At 40.3% G+C, this 15,026-nt stretch overlaps 1 protein-coding gene and 1 long non-coding RNA gene across 3 annotated transcripts in view; both read right to left on the bottom strand.

Annotated features, from left to right (window-relative positions):
• Positions 1-8,557: 8,557 nt before the first annotated feature.
• On the bottom strand, positions 8,558-9,551 carry LOC112488244 (uncharacterized). The gene is made up of 2 exons (XR_003052092.1): positions 9,200-9,551; positions 8,558-9,166 (listed from the first exon to the last, which is right to left on the bottom strand). It is a non-coding gene; the product is annotated as an uncharacterized LOC112488244 (long non-coding RNA).
• Positions 9,552-9,875: 324 nt separating this feature from the next.
• Positions 9,876-15,026, bottom strand: part of pcdh19 (protocadherin 19) — a 78,325-nt gene continuing 73,174 nt past the window's right edge. For both annotated transcript variants that reach the window (XM_008326488.3, XM_008326490.3), the window contains exon 5: positions 9,876-12,668. In XM_008326488.3, coding sequence (XP_008324710.1) covers positions 12,112-12,668 — 557 coding nt within the window. In that variant the 3' untranslated portion in view covers positions 9,876-12,111. The remainder of the gene's footprint in view (positions 12,669-15,026) is intronic.

The raw sequence follows: 15,026 nt of genomic DNA, 5'->3' as shown, positions 1-15,026 counted from the left end.
ATGAATCTCCGCGGATGTGTATTATCTCGCTGCACATTATTTGACCTAAAGTCTCTGTTTACAGTGATTTATTTGAGCCTGGCACAAGCGTGTCGTCTCATCTCTCCTGACCTGCTGACACACAACACCTCGAATGTGTTGGACTTTAACACTTCCAGCATTAAGAAATAGGAATTTGGAATGCATGGGACAATATTTCTCTGTTCTCTACTTGATGCAGGGATACTTTCTAGGGTTTCCCCCATACCAATTTTTAACAGAGAGGTGGTACAACAATACTTGATTTTGGAGGTGATGTGAAGTATCGGTATTGGTTCGATATTGGTCAGAATTGCATGATCGAACAACAGTAACCCTTTCGATCCAGTGAGCCCAAATGCTCAACTTCACTTAGCGCAGTGGTTCTCAATTTAAGACCCATCATACCCCACCTTGGAAACAGAAATGTTTTCACGCCATGGTCCGACCCACATCCCTGTGAATTGAGATACTATTGAGTATTTTATCCGTATAAACCACTGTATGAGTTGCTGCCACCTAGTGACTGGAGGCTTGTTATCATTCAAGCATTACAGCAGTGGTACACTCATGTCCAGCGTGAAATATTTCATTAGAAGTCCCTCATGCCCTCCTGGCACCTCACCGCTCCCCCCTACGCTCCCGCTCTACTATTTGAGAAGTGATAACTTAGCGCAAAATGTCGTAAACAGGGACACTATCGCCTGTTAGCCCCAAGAAGTGTTGATATCAGTATCGGCAGATGTTGCAGTATCGGAATTGGACGTGAGAGTGACAATGAAGTTGTATCGAGCCACTCCCAGTGGAGCAATTTATCTTTGTACTACAGAAAATAAAATGTTTGTTTTTTTCATACTGAAAACACTGTCTGCTGTATTTTAAAATCTGTACAGCATTATTTTCATAGTACAATTCAAAATCAACACGATGTTGGTTGGGTGAGTCTGAACGATAAAGTTCCTCATCTATCCACAGCCGTGTTAAACTGCGGAGAGACATTAGCCTCGCAGCGCTTCGGGGCATCATTAGGGTCATTAATTAAATGGCTCGTCTTGCGAATGAAAAATTCTCACGACAAGACTTGCTCCTGTCTTCATCTCTGATGTTAAAATACCCCCAAACTGCAGACATTGTTGACATACCTAAGTAAGCTATCAACTAGAAAGGTGAGGGGGGGGGGGCGTTCTTTGTATAACTGTATTTTAACAGGGGTGTACAGACATTTTGGAACCTATCACTGTGTTTGCTTTTAACACAGTGATGTCATCGGATTTGAGTCATTATGCCTCAAAGTCTGAATAACAGCATATTTCATGGCGAGAAACTGGTCATGGTAAAGGAAACTGCCCCAAGGGTTTAAAATACAATGAAGGGTCATTCTTTGAAGATTCTTTGAATTTTATACAAAGCTTTCATGAGAGAAACAAAATAAACCGGAAAAAAAAAAAAAAAAAAACTTTGCTTCTGATGTTCAACCAAACTTCTTTACCTTAATGACCCCCCCGGAAATCATTGCTTATCTTTAAACCCGAAATGAAGAGCAGACGTGAGTCTGAGGAACTGCTGAAGTCAGTCTCCGATTTGCATATGTGAAATAAAAAAGGGAATTTTGTCAAACTGCAGCAGAGGAGGGAGATGAATCATCGCACGTACTGTATCTGAGAAGTGAAACAACCACACGCTGTTATGTGACTTGAAAGCAACATCAAATAACAGTTTAAAACTGGCCCATTATCTTATTGCTCCAGGCAAAAACAACTTGCTGCTGAAGTGGGTTTAAATCTGCTCAGGAATAAACAGGACCTCGAAATATGAAGGGTGACCAACACTTAATGTTTAAGTCAAACCTAGCTCAAGATTTGACGATAGAATCAAACCTTAGCCAAGGAATCGGCTGAAAGTAAAGTGTTGCCTTGAAGGAGCAGAAACATTTTGAGCCACAAAAGTAATCCAAAACTAACAAATAAATGTTCAAATAATACGTTTTGTCAAAATAATCTAAAAACAAAGTAAACTCCGATCCAGTTTTTCTCCATATTTCCTCCCGTTTGATCCTGTTTAATGGAGTTTTCCCAGTGTTCTAATCCAACCGTGGGGGGTAAAACCAACACTTCTCCCCCTTCTCCTCCTCCCCCCTCTTTCTCCAGAGGTTACTGCGCTTTGGGCTTCGGTCATAAAGGAGGGAAGAACAGGAGCAGCTGCAGCCTCTTCTGCTAGAATGAGGTCAGTGGAGCGTCAAAGATCAGAGCGTGTGATTGGACGGTTGACGAGGTTTCACTCAAAAGGACTGTTTAGTTTCTAAAGGAACGCAGAGACGCTGGTGGTTCACATCTGTGTCAGGAATAAATCATTTTAACTTTAGCTCCCCCACCCCCCGACCCACACACACTTCAACATTCTGAGCAGTGATAATCAAAGCACTAATGGGTCGTAGTAGAACGTGTGTCTGTGTAACCTTTGATATAAATGTTCTTTCAATGAAAAGTATTCCCTGTGATAACAGTGGATCAGTGGTAATTAACCAACAATCACATTCAGGGACGGAAATATGTTTTTTTTTTCTATCTTAACTAGGGCCAGAAATTAGCGGATAAAAAGAAATGTGCTAAAAATGCCTTTGAAAATTCTCATGGCGGGGTCTTTAGTGGCTTAGTGGTTAAGGAAGCCGACTTGGGTCCGGAAGGCTTCAGCTCTGTAAGACATGGCCTGTTAAATGTCTGTCAATTCAAAGGGGTTTTTCAATTACAGATTAGATTACGAACTGATAGCAGCTCCAAAAGACAGCTAAGCGTTCACCCTCATACGGCCTGACCAATTCTTTCTGTATCCTAATATAAAAAAAAAAAATACATAAAAATAGAAACAAATGACCTACGGAACGGGGGTTGCGGACCCTTGCTGTATACGTAACTTTTGCGATGTAGCAAACTGCACTTTCTGACAGCACACTATTTTGCATTGTTCCGTTTGTCGACCAAACGCGTCGGTGAGCGTCGACCGTCTGGACAAAGCCTCTGCCTCTATTTGTTGTGTTGCCTTATTTTTTCTATACACCTAACAATATATCGGGGACAGAAATAATATCACGGTTATTTTCAATAAACGTGCAATTAACCCTAATCCTCCGAAGGGAACTCCCAAAGGATTAATAAAGTTCTATCTCTCTATCTATTAATGGATTTATTGAGTATCGTCACAGGCCTTTCCATAAATCACATCTAGCCCAAACAGCTCAAAGTTTCCAAAATGATTATAAAGCCATGGCTTCAACCTATCCAAGCAATTACAACAAAATTGTTAACAAAGTTGAAATTTAGCCAAACTGGCTAAGTTAGCAAAAGTTGGCTAATATAAGACATGAATTAATTAAAAGTTAGCACGCGGGTAGCTAAATACCGCTAAGAACACTAGGGTTGTTTTATTAGCAGTGGTACAGTAAAAACATGTGATGGTGATAAAGCTTATTTCTCAGTTAGCAGCAGAGCTAATGTGCTACTGTAAGTAGCCATTCATCTGAGTGACCTAGGGCACAGAAATGTAAAAAATTAGCTAAAGATTGTTACTTTATAGTATATATATATACATAAAGCAGTTTGGTATTAACACCAGGATACAATATATAAAATAGAATAAATAACCCTGCTCCACTGTAAGGAGCCGTTTGCCTGAATGACCCAGGGGGCTGAACAGTGAAAGGCCATGAGTAATTGAGAAAAGTGGGGCAGATCCAGAATAGACGTTGTACCCAGGAGAAGAGGAGTGAGATCCTCCTCACAGACTAATGGATGTGTTAGAGAGAACAGCTTTCATGTTGACTCCACCAGAGGCTACAGAAGCAAAAGGCAAATTAATTATAGAAATGAAGCCAAGCTTCTTTTTTTTAATATATAAATCTTACAGTGGGGCAGCTGGGGAGTAAATTTATCCCTCTGTCTACAGAACGGAGACAGCTCCGCGGTCCGTGCCTATCCAAAAGAATATACAGCAATACTGAGCTAATGTTGAGATGTTGAACTGATGAATGGGGAAAAAGGTGTTGATAAAGGCTGCCCCACATTCACAAAACTATGGAAAAAATTGGCTCACAAAAAAAGAGAGAACTAAGAGCAGTGGTTCTTAATTATTTTCTGTCATGCCGCCCCTTGAGGACAGAAATACAAATTGAAATACTATTGAGAACCTGATAACATGTATATTTTTATCTGTACAAACCACTGTATGAGTTGCCACCTAGTGACTGGAGGCTTTCATTCAAGCAGTACAGCAGTGGTACACTTATGTCCAGCATAATTATTAATATTCTATTCTATTCTGTTCTATTCTATTCTATTCTATTCTATTCTATTCTATTCTATTCTATTCTATTCTATTCCAACATTAACTTTTGTCGATATCCGAAATGCTGATGTTGTCCAAACATTTTCCGAATCCGATATCAACCGATACTGATATATATGCGGGCGTTTTCGATATCAACCGATACTGATATATATGCCTGGAGCAATAAAGGCAGAGGACACATTTCATTGTTTGCACTGGTGTGCTGCGTCACAATGACAATAATTCACTTTCACCATTACTTCAAAACTATTTTTAGGTGACATTATCTGGGCGAAACCCCAAGTATTGCGTTATTCGGTTTTCATTAACGGCGGAAAAAACAATAACGATTCTTACCAATATTACATAATAACAATTTACATTATGCTAAACCAAGGCCCGCGGGCCAGATTTGGCCCGTTCAGCTTTTTAATCCTGCCAAACTTTTCCAAATTATATAATTTATTTCTATTATCATCAAACTTCTATTATATAATTTATTTCTATTATCATTAAACTTCTCGTTTCCCCAATAGATGTTGTAGAAAATGATAAAAGCAAAGCTCCATCGATCTGCTCCTGACCCGGTCCCCCTGTAAAATTTTAGGCCTGGTTTAGTTCATTTACATGCTCGAGTACTTTCTCAGTTGTACAAAACAGTGGTCATAATTCTGTGTAATCTCTAATTATTACTACAACGTGATAGATTATTATTTGTCACACACGCAGTGAAATTTGTTTTGCCCATCGGTGTTATTAAAGCAGCACACATCCGGTTGTGTCCATCCGCATTGTCATAACATGATGTAAAAGTTCATCTCTACATTAATATTCTATGCTCCCATTGTTGCTCTTTCCATTATTTCTAAACTAGGCTTGTGGGAATTTTCCAGATGAGGTGAGAGTTTGCTGCTGTCCATCTCGGGAGCTCACATTCGCTCCGCCGAGTCGCATGTTTCATTTTTACGGCCCTAGACCGTGCCAAAGGTCTAAAAAAAAACACAAACACTGATGGAAGGCACGTTACTGTCAGACAAAGACGTACAGTAAAAGTGAAGCAAACGGCGAACGGTGTGATGTCATTACAGAAGCCGAACATATTGATTTATTAGTCAACTCTGAGTGGAGGCCTTTTTAAAAAAAGCGGAGGAAATCGTTTGAAAGGCCAGAGACGGGCTTTTTTTTTTTTTTTTTTTCTCCCTTTCAACAATTCCTCCGACATTTTTCCCCCATAACGGGCTCCACTCTCCGGCAGGAGATCTTTCCTCTGAGCAGGTTTGTATGGATTGATGACAAGAAGTAGAAGATTGATGGAGAACAGGAACAACACCTTCTCTATGATCAAATTTCTGCACTTTCTCAAGCACTTTCACGATCCACTTTTGTGTCCATTTCCCCAAGACGTTGGTCTCTGGTCGCAAAACTTATATTTTACCAGGTAGAAAAAAGATTTGCAGCTGCTTTTCGGTGTCCACCGCAAAAAAAAGGACAAAAACATGGACTGCAGAAAGGTCACTTTGCTTACAACAGCCTACAAAAAAATAAACCAAGATTCACGGGGGTTCAACTAACAGGGGTACAACTATGAAAGCGAAACAAGGGTGACAACAATGTCGCAAAACCAGTGAAATCACAGCCATGTTGGATTTAATACGTGTCCTCTGAATTCCTATAAGCTGGTGAAAAGGGATTACATCCAGTACTTACGGTACTTTAAAAAAAAATCCATTGGTTTATCCCATTATCATCAGAATGAACATTCCTTGGTGTAGGTTCCTGGTTTCAGTTGGTCTCTATGTCTCTCTTCACAATGTCGCTCTTCACAAATAAGTTGATTAGTTTTAGCGAAACTCTATATTTATAAACAAACAAACAAAAATACAACAAAACGACCACAAGTTAACCAACCCCGGCGAAGTTTACCACTAGCAAGGTAAGCCGTTTGGGCACTGAATCGATGAGGAGCTGAAGCTTAAATATTGCCCTTTCTCAATTGGAGGCCACGCCCTCCAGTGCTCAAGCTCATCGGCTGGATTTAGTGCAGCCGTAGAGACAAAACAACAGCAGCAAAACAACAACCTAGGACAGAGAAAACGCAAAACATCACGCTTCCTATGTAGGTGGGATTTTAACTTAATACAACAATTTTCATTCGTGTATTTAAAAACTACGCGGATCCAGTGCGAATTTAGCATTTAAACTGTGCCGCTGAATACGACTCCGGTCCCGGTAGTACATATGCCCGGCCTGTATGTGACGCTGTGACGCATGTTGTAACATAATAACACCTGAAGAATATTTAGTTCAGAAAAGCCACACAGCAAAGGCTTGCAAACTTGTAAACAAACACAAAAGAGAAGCGCTAAAAGACACCGCTGGCTAACAGTACAGCCAAATAGCCAAATTAGCTTCTCCAGCATGGTCAGAAGTAGCATGGTTTCAATTGCAGAGTGAGTTGGGTTGAAGAGTGACCACATCGTCCCACTCCCACTTCACTCTCTTTGTTGAAACACAAGGGCAAATCTGCGCTATAACCCTGGGATCTGTAGTTGCGCTGTTGCCATGTAATCAGGACATGGGGTGTGAATGGGGGGTTGTTAGAGTTAGAGTTTGATATCATCAAACATGAGGGACCCAGCTGACTGTACGATCCTCTGAGTCTGTCTATCTTTTGTTGTACGGGAGGGTTCCTAGAGTTTGTTTTTTTTTTTGGCAGAAAGGACACAGGACAATAATAGAAGTGACTAAGTTATGCCATCTCCGCTGTTGAGTGATAGCTCCTCCAGGGTGACACAGGTCACTTCCTCCTCTCTTCTTTTGCACCATCTGTCTTCTCTGGCTGTACATTTCCATCTTCGTAAGTGTGTCATCTGTCCTTGAGATGCAGATGAACAGCTGAGTCCTGGCCTGACTGGCTTGCTCTCCCGTGTTGTTGTATACACTCGTGCAGCGGCCGACGTACAGTTCAGGGTGGTCCTCGCTGCACTGTACATCCTAGACAACAATGCCCTGCTTTTGGTGTGGTATTTTGTCCATGGGGTGAAACTGTTTTTTGTCGGCTTGTTTCTGGATTTGAACAAAACTGGAATTTGGTGGGTTTTTTATTAATCTTCGAGCCATCAATTGCTGTTCTCTTCCCTGTTCTGTTCTTTTGTTGGTTGGTTCCACAATGTAGCTGTTAGCATGACTGCCTCGAAAGCAGCGAACAGAAAGGCACATACTTGGCGCCTGCAGGGGGCAGCCTATTATAGCCACATACTTGGCACCTCCAGGGGGCAGCCTATTATAGCCGATTTCCCAAATATGGGAATCAATATAGTTCAATTTTTGTTGATGTGGTAGCTTTGGTGAAGGCTTAATCGGAATAGCTGCCACTCCCAAGTTCTTCTCCTATGTGGAATCGAAGCACATGCAACCGAAGGGTTAAAGCACCCGTCTTTGCTGATGTGCAGAGCACAGTCCAAGAACGCCAACATGTCTCCTCTCACATCTTCATGGGTAAATTGAATGTCCTTGTTGATGCATTGAAGTAAAAAGTTCATTTTTTTGGATTTCGATTTTAACCCAGGTGTCATCTGCGTAGAGGTTAACCACGATAGAAAATGCAATCCGTTTCTTGGCGCATCGCTGCGTAGAGGTTAACCACGATAGAAAACGCAATCCATTGTGCCTGTCTGGCCGGTCTGGTCAACAGTGAGTGCAGTTAATTTAGGTCAAGAGCTGCTCTGGTGAAGTTCTCTCCTGGGCATCTCTGAAGTTGGGATGCAGACGAAGGGGAATGTGACATCATATGACACTACAGTCTCATCTGGTTCCAGCTGGATTCCCTTGGTGCTGACAAACTCCTGAGGGTTTCCGATGTGATGAGGTGTGTTTCCAACTGACGGTGCTAGGATATTGGACAAAAGTTCAGCAGAGTTGTTATTGGATGCTAATTTGTTGATGCTAATTAGACAAAAAGACACCCACCTTAGATGCGAGGAATTCCAAGACTGGCGTTGAAAGAACAATTTCTTGTTGACCTTCTTTCAGCTCTTGCACATCCATGATTCTTTTCTTGTGTCGTCTGGTAGTGGGGATTTAAGAAGAATGTGATTGGAATTTGTTTTACTGATAGCCAAAAAATGTACATAGTAAAAGTAAATAAAAGTTCAACATGAGTACACTGTTTCTGTCTAATTCTGATTTTAAAGAAAAGACCAGGAGACCAGGCTGGAACATTTAATAGTTTAATTATAAGCTGCTGTATACATTCAGTGATTATTCCCATTTTCATGTTGCCAGAAGCCATAGGTGAGACCAGCAAAAACATCAGCTTTTGTGCATATGACTTTCACGCATATGCACTTTTTCTGGAATTCCATTCACAATCGTCCACACGGTACATACAGTAGTTATTGACTAAGCAACAGAAACCTCACTGCCGATGTGCAAAACTGTTCCTTCAGGAACCTGACTGAGATCAATATCGTCTCAACTCTTCCTTGGTACTGTTGGTGTTGCTGATCTGAGCTAATCGGAACCCACTACAATCTCATTGCAATCTGAAACTGTCATGTCTTTAAACCACAGTCTATATTTAAGAAATACAAAACACCATCAGTTGCCATGTGGACCATGGTCCCAAGTTCTGCTTCCATTTGTTTGTATGGGTTTTGTCTGGCTCCCTCGTGTTTCTACAGAAAAGCGTAGACCAGCATTGACTTAATGACTGTGAAAATGTTCATGATCCTGGTTTTAGGCAGTAAAAATGTGGATTAAATGATCAGAGAAAATAAAGTGATACCAAGACTTAATGTGAAATGTTGTCCTGTGATAAGCCTGAAACCTGTTTTTAACTGTCCTGTGATAAGCCTGAAACCTGTTTGCGTTTTTAAACCCTTGTTTCCTCTACCACTCTGAACAAACGTTTTACTTTCAGACTCCTATTGGACTGTAAACCCGTGACAAGTAAAAATAAAAAAAAATAAAATATATATATATATATATATATATAAATACACCCCCCTACTCTGAGCTAATTTTGAATGGAGATTTTGTTTTTGCACAGAATTATTCCAAGTTAAATTGATAATGTCTGGGGAAAGTGACAGTCTGCTAGCCTGTGATGCACAAAAACAAAATCTAATAGGAATCGCAACTGATAAAGTTCTCCACCCAAAGTCTTAAAATTGGTGATTGAGATTATTAAGCCCTCAATTGGCGTAAATATAAATTAATCCACCCAAAGTCTTAAAATTGGTGATTATTAAGCCCTCATTTGGCGTAAATATAAATTACATTTTGCCATGATTCTGTTTCATTTAACAGGTGAAAACAAACTGAAATGAAAAAAAAAAAGAGTGGGGTGAGTGGTAAACCCTGTGGAACACCACAATCGATTCCTTTGTTGCGTCTTTCAAACAGGGCTTTATAATGAGAACCATACAAAGCCAGTCGATAAAACCCATTACATCAAAACTTCCATCAGAAACTTCTATTTCCTTTAGCTCGTCTTTTGCAACTTGATGGCCTCTGTTATTTCCTAAAACAAGGTAAATGGTTTGGATCCAAATCCAAAGTGTTTCAGTGATAACAGATATTGATGACAGCATCATGTTTTGATACTTTTGAACAGATATTTCTTCTCCTCAGTCACTGAGATCAAGACACATCGCGCAATCCGTTTTTGGTTTCTTTTTGCTATCTCACACTAAGCTTGTTAAACTGACACACTAATGTTGGTGCTGTAGTTGGTTTTTGTTGTTTTAATGTTTTTTATTGTTTTTGTTATTTTTTTTGTTATTTTTTTTTTACATTTTTCATTATTTCTAGTAGCCCACACAGAAACTGGATGGCACAAGAACTGACCAATAAGAAACTCTTTTACAACAAGTCAACAGTTGCCAGGGGGAGTTCACACATTAAACAAAGAAAGAAAAAAAAAATCAAAGTTCTTTAAAAAAATTAATTTGATGTAAAAATGCAACAAAAGGACCAAAAAAGCAAGTTAATTTCAAGTATAACTTACTCATAAAATAACTACACAGCATTAAATATCCTCATTATACATTTTTAAATTATTTATAAAATATATTTTGGCATATATGTTTTTTTTTCGTTTTTGTGTTTGTGTAACAAACGCTACCATAGCTTCAGTTAAACACCAATGTTTTTGTTTTTTTTTCCTCTTCTTTCTCTGGAAACAGAACATTTAAAGGGATTGTCACATAACAACAAGGTTATTAATTAAAAAAAAAGAGAGAGGATTAAACCCTATACAGAGTTTGTTCACAGAGCAAGACATGAGTGACGATCCCTTCTATCCTAGCCCCAGCATCGACGTCCAAAAAAAAAACAAGAAAAAAAAATTTTGAAAAAAAAAAACAAAAATATAGGTACAAGACCAGAGCACAACGTCCTACAGTTTGTGCTCAACTGGCTACAATCCACGTTGGGGACAAGAGAAAACTTTAACCAAAGTAGGAAGTCTGTTTTTTGTGTGTTTTTTTTTTTCATAACTCTTTTTGAACACAAGGGTTTTCACTGTCCCACTTTTTAAACTGTTCGTGGTGTCAGATCAGGAAAGTGACAGTTCGGTTAGCTCCATCCTCGACTGGAATATAAATACTGACGACACCAGTGTCGTCCTTGTGGAAATGTTCCTCAGATGAGTCCGAAAAAGAGATTCTGAAAAAGCACTTTTTCCCAAATGTTCAGGAGCTGTTCCTCAGTGTCTTGTTTTGACAGACTGATTCCACGGAAAGATCTTTAGATTTGGTAGCAAAAAACCTCAGAAGAAGGCAGACATCCAAAGGTGTTTGTGTGTAAGTGTACGTGTGTCTACAAAAAGTAGTTCTTGAAGGCGTAGGTTGTACATGACGGGAGTTGCTGAGAAAGTCCAGGACTGGGAAGGTCCATCAGCATGTCCACGTGGTGTCCAACAGTGACCTGCCTGTCCACGCGATGAAGCGACGTAAACGAACGAAAACAACCAACGCAGAGTTCACTGTGAAAATATTTTAAAAAGTGGAGAATGTTCAAAATTTTAAGGCAAACGATTTTTTGTTCTCAGCCAAACTCATGTTTTTAGGTTTAAGGAAGTTTTATAAGACTATTTGATTTCGCTTACAATTTATGATCCTGCGTTAACAAACAAAAAAGGTCATGATATATAAATATTCTACATATGAGGAACATTGTGGCAGCTCATAATTTGTCCGCTAAATCAATCAAAAAAAAAAAAACTTTAAATAAAGTACCAACCAAGTTTAATAAATGGAGTTTCGAGAAGATTGTCCCAGATTTGCGATAAAATAAAAACAATTTAAAATAGCACTGTATTATTCCTTTTAAACTTTAAAATATTTGAAACATTTTGACCTTGCAGTCAAACAATGTTTGGTCAATAATTTAAAATAAATTAACTCTCCTATTTTATTTTAAATTAGTTGTTGATACAATTTTACTAAAATAAACCATCATGACTTTGGCCCAAAACTCAAACAGAGATCACCCTGAAATTTTTTTGATAAAACTTCTCAACTTTTTAATTTTAACAGTGTACAAAATAAAAAAAAAAATTGTGTGACACTAACAAAGCCACGCCCACAGGCCATTTTTCCCAGGCGTACAAGGAGCTGCAGCACGCATCGTGTCCTGGAGTCTGCGGGATTAGAATATTCCGTCCCTACTTCCACAGTCTGGCAGTTTTCTGCGGACTTTGAGATATTGCAGAGTAAATATATCTATTTTCTGTAAATGTGCAGGACTTCGGTGAGGGGCAGGGACTCCCTATAGCACGATGTCCTTCAGGCGTTTGCTGCCTGGAGACTCCTTGTCTCTGCTGTCGTGAAGGAGTGTGTTGATCTCCCTAACGGCTGGCTCACTGTCCTTTCCCTCCGGCTGCCGCAGCAAGCTGTGGTTGGCGATACGCTCTGCATCTCGGCATTTAAGTGTGTTGTAGGCGGACAGCGGCTGCTTCGACGCCGGGCTCTTCACGTGCACAGGAGATGTGATGGGGCTGGCCGCCTCGCGCCCGTTGCCAGCTTCTCGCACCGCCCCTCCGTTGGCCTTGGGGCTACAGACCTGAGACTCCTGAGTCCGCTTTCCTTTCGTTTCTCCCCTCTCTACATCCTCGGACCCTTCCTTGCCGAAGGTTGCAAAAGTTCTCTTGGCGGTCCCGTCTTCGTAGTGCGGCACGTCCACGTTAGTGGCCTCAATGGATAGGGCAATGACGTTGCGAGAATGTTCGGGCGACTTGGCACGGGCCGGGACTCGGGGCATCCAGCAGCGGTCGGAGTGGCCGAGGATACGGCACTCATCCTGGCAGTGGAAGCCTTCACTGGGATCTAAGGAGAACAGAGACAACACCCCATCAATTTTCAGATCTCACAAAAATCATCTCACAAAAATTTAAAGAAATACTGTTATTTCCGGTCTAATGAGCGCACCTGAATATAAGCCGCACCCAATAATTCAAAAAAGAAAAAAATAATTGTACATATTTTAATTAAATACGTGCTTTTTCCGAAGTGTCTGGTTACATGTTAGCTTTATCCTGCTTCCGCGCCCTGACCGTAGGAATGCACAGGGGAGACTTAGTGATCTGCTCAAGTTCCGAAGCTAACATTAGCTCCGGGGCTATCTCTCTTCACTTTGTGCTTGTCCACAGCAGAGGTAAACAGAAACAGGGAAGTTGGGGTCTTTATTATCAGCCACACCGACCACAACAGAACATAAACAGTGTTTTAACAGCTCCTGTATAACCAACTCACACTTCAACATGACAGGGATCAAACTGCGCTCAACTTTCGCTAACGTTCTCTCTCACGCACACCCACGCACATATACGCACACAGCCATTCCCAGACAGACATACGCTACTAGTATCACCCAGTAGCCTACCAGAAAAGTCATTGATCACTAGCGGTATGAACTTAGCTAGCCTGTAAAAATCCATAAATCATCCGGATCATTGTTCACGCACCAGGGTTTAGCGTGTGAAAAAAGTAGCGTCTTATAGTCCGGAAATTATGGTACAAACAAATGCTTAACTTCTAACAAATTAAATATCTGCCATTGATTTTCCTTCAGTTGTTTCAAATTATCTCCCGACTGCGGTTCCGCTAACTCTCATTGAGCGGCAGACAGAGAGGCATGTCTGCAGAACTTGTAATCTGCCAATCACATTATGTCCTGTTAGATCAAAAGTCCTTCTGCGGTTCCAGTTATAATTGAGTTTTCTGTATCAACGCCGGATGAATGGCAGGTTTAAAGAGTGTGAGATCGAATATCACACAGAGACACGGAAGCTGCCGAAGAGCCGGGGATGGAGATGTTGGTGTTGTTTAGCTGGATCATCTTTATCTCTGTCTCCTTTACTGTCATCTGGCTTGGATTATAAATATGTAATGAGTGTGAAAACAAGGGTCTGTCTGACAGAGCCCATTTGGACAACGGAGACATTTCTGAAACATGAATGTGATGTTGGAATGGGGTCAGGATTTAGCAGTCCTCAGGACCAACTATTGATTTCTTACCCTGCTTTAAATGCGGGTGATAAAAACGCATTAATATTTAGCCCAAAAATAAAAAAATCCCAAAAAAGTTTGACAAAAAAGGACCAATACTTTCCTTTAGAAATGAATCAAATTTCACTAATTTGTCATTAGTAAAGATATTCATTCAAAAAAAAACAAAAAAACAAAACCATTTAAATTCCACTTTCAGTGACATATTTCGACAATTTCCTGAGCAGTTCTTGTTCTTGTTCTTCTACCCACAGTCGTCACCCTTTGCTTCTCAGCAGTTCAAGGTGACAGGAAAGGATGGCAGGAAGGATAGCTGTCGACCCAAATGCATATGCTTACATCTGGCAACAGCAGTTTGACAGATCACCTAATTAAAATCACTAATGATCTGTTTTTCTCTCTCCTCGTTTCCCTGCTGGTACCAGGGACCTGAGCTGAGGCCCTGGGGATCGATATTTAAAGATTGGAGACGGGCTTTTCAGGAGAAGATTTGCCAGAGCTGTCTCTCATAGAGAATAATCCAATGAGACTGACAGATAACATGGGGACTTAATGACTGAGAGAGTGAGTAAAGAGTGTCATAGGCGGTTGGAAGCATGTGGATGAATACGGATGGAGGAAGTCTGGGGGAAAATATTTAGCTTCAGGGAACAGTAGAGGGTTTTTTTTTTGACTATGTATCAAAATAGTGACATTATCAGTGATTTCGTTTTCTTTTTTTTGGTAAATTTCTTTCAGTGAAAACTGTGTTTTTTTGGTTTCATTTTTTTTTTTTCATTTGTAAAAGTAGAGTACTAATCCTAAAGATGTGATGTGTCTCAGTCGGCCAAAGACTGTTGAAGTATAAGGTTTGTGAACCAACTGCCAAAAAGGTCACAGATTTAAAAAATAAAAATCAGTTTAGATTAGTACACGGACATGGTATTAAAAAAAAAATCTCTATGTTGTAGACAGCTCAAAACTAATCTAGTCCATGGATTACGTTCCCCGATCTGCAGTGGTTCTCAATTATTTTCTGTCATGCCGCCCCTTGAGGACAGAAATGTTTTGACACACACCCCCGACCCACACCCCCTTGAATTGAAATAGTATTGAGAACCTGATAACATGTTTTTTTTTTTTAACTGGGGTCAGGGTTTCGTACGTAGCAGAGCAGCTCCTTCGCTGCGATCTATT

The sequence above is a fragment of the Cynoglossus semilaevis genome, chromosome 15 (genome assembly GCF_000523025.1).
Source record: "Cynoglossus semilaevis isolate Cse_v1.0 chromosome 15, Cse_v1.0, whole genome shotgun sequence".
Lineage (NCBI taxonomy): Eukaryota > Metazoa > Chordata > Actinopteri > Pleuronectiformes > Cynoglossidae > Cynoglossus > Cynoglossus semilaevis.
This window is presented reverse-complemented; position numbering and strand designations above follow the sequence as displayed.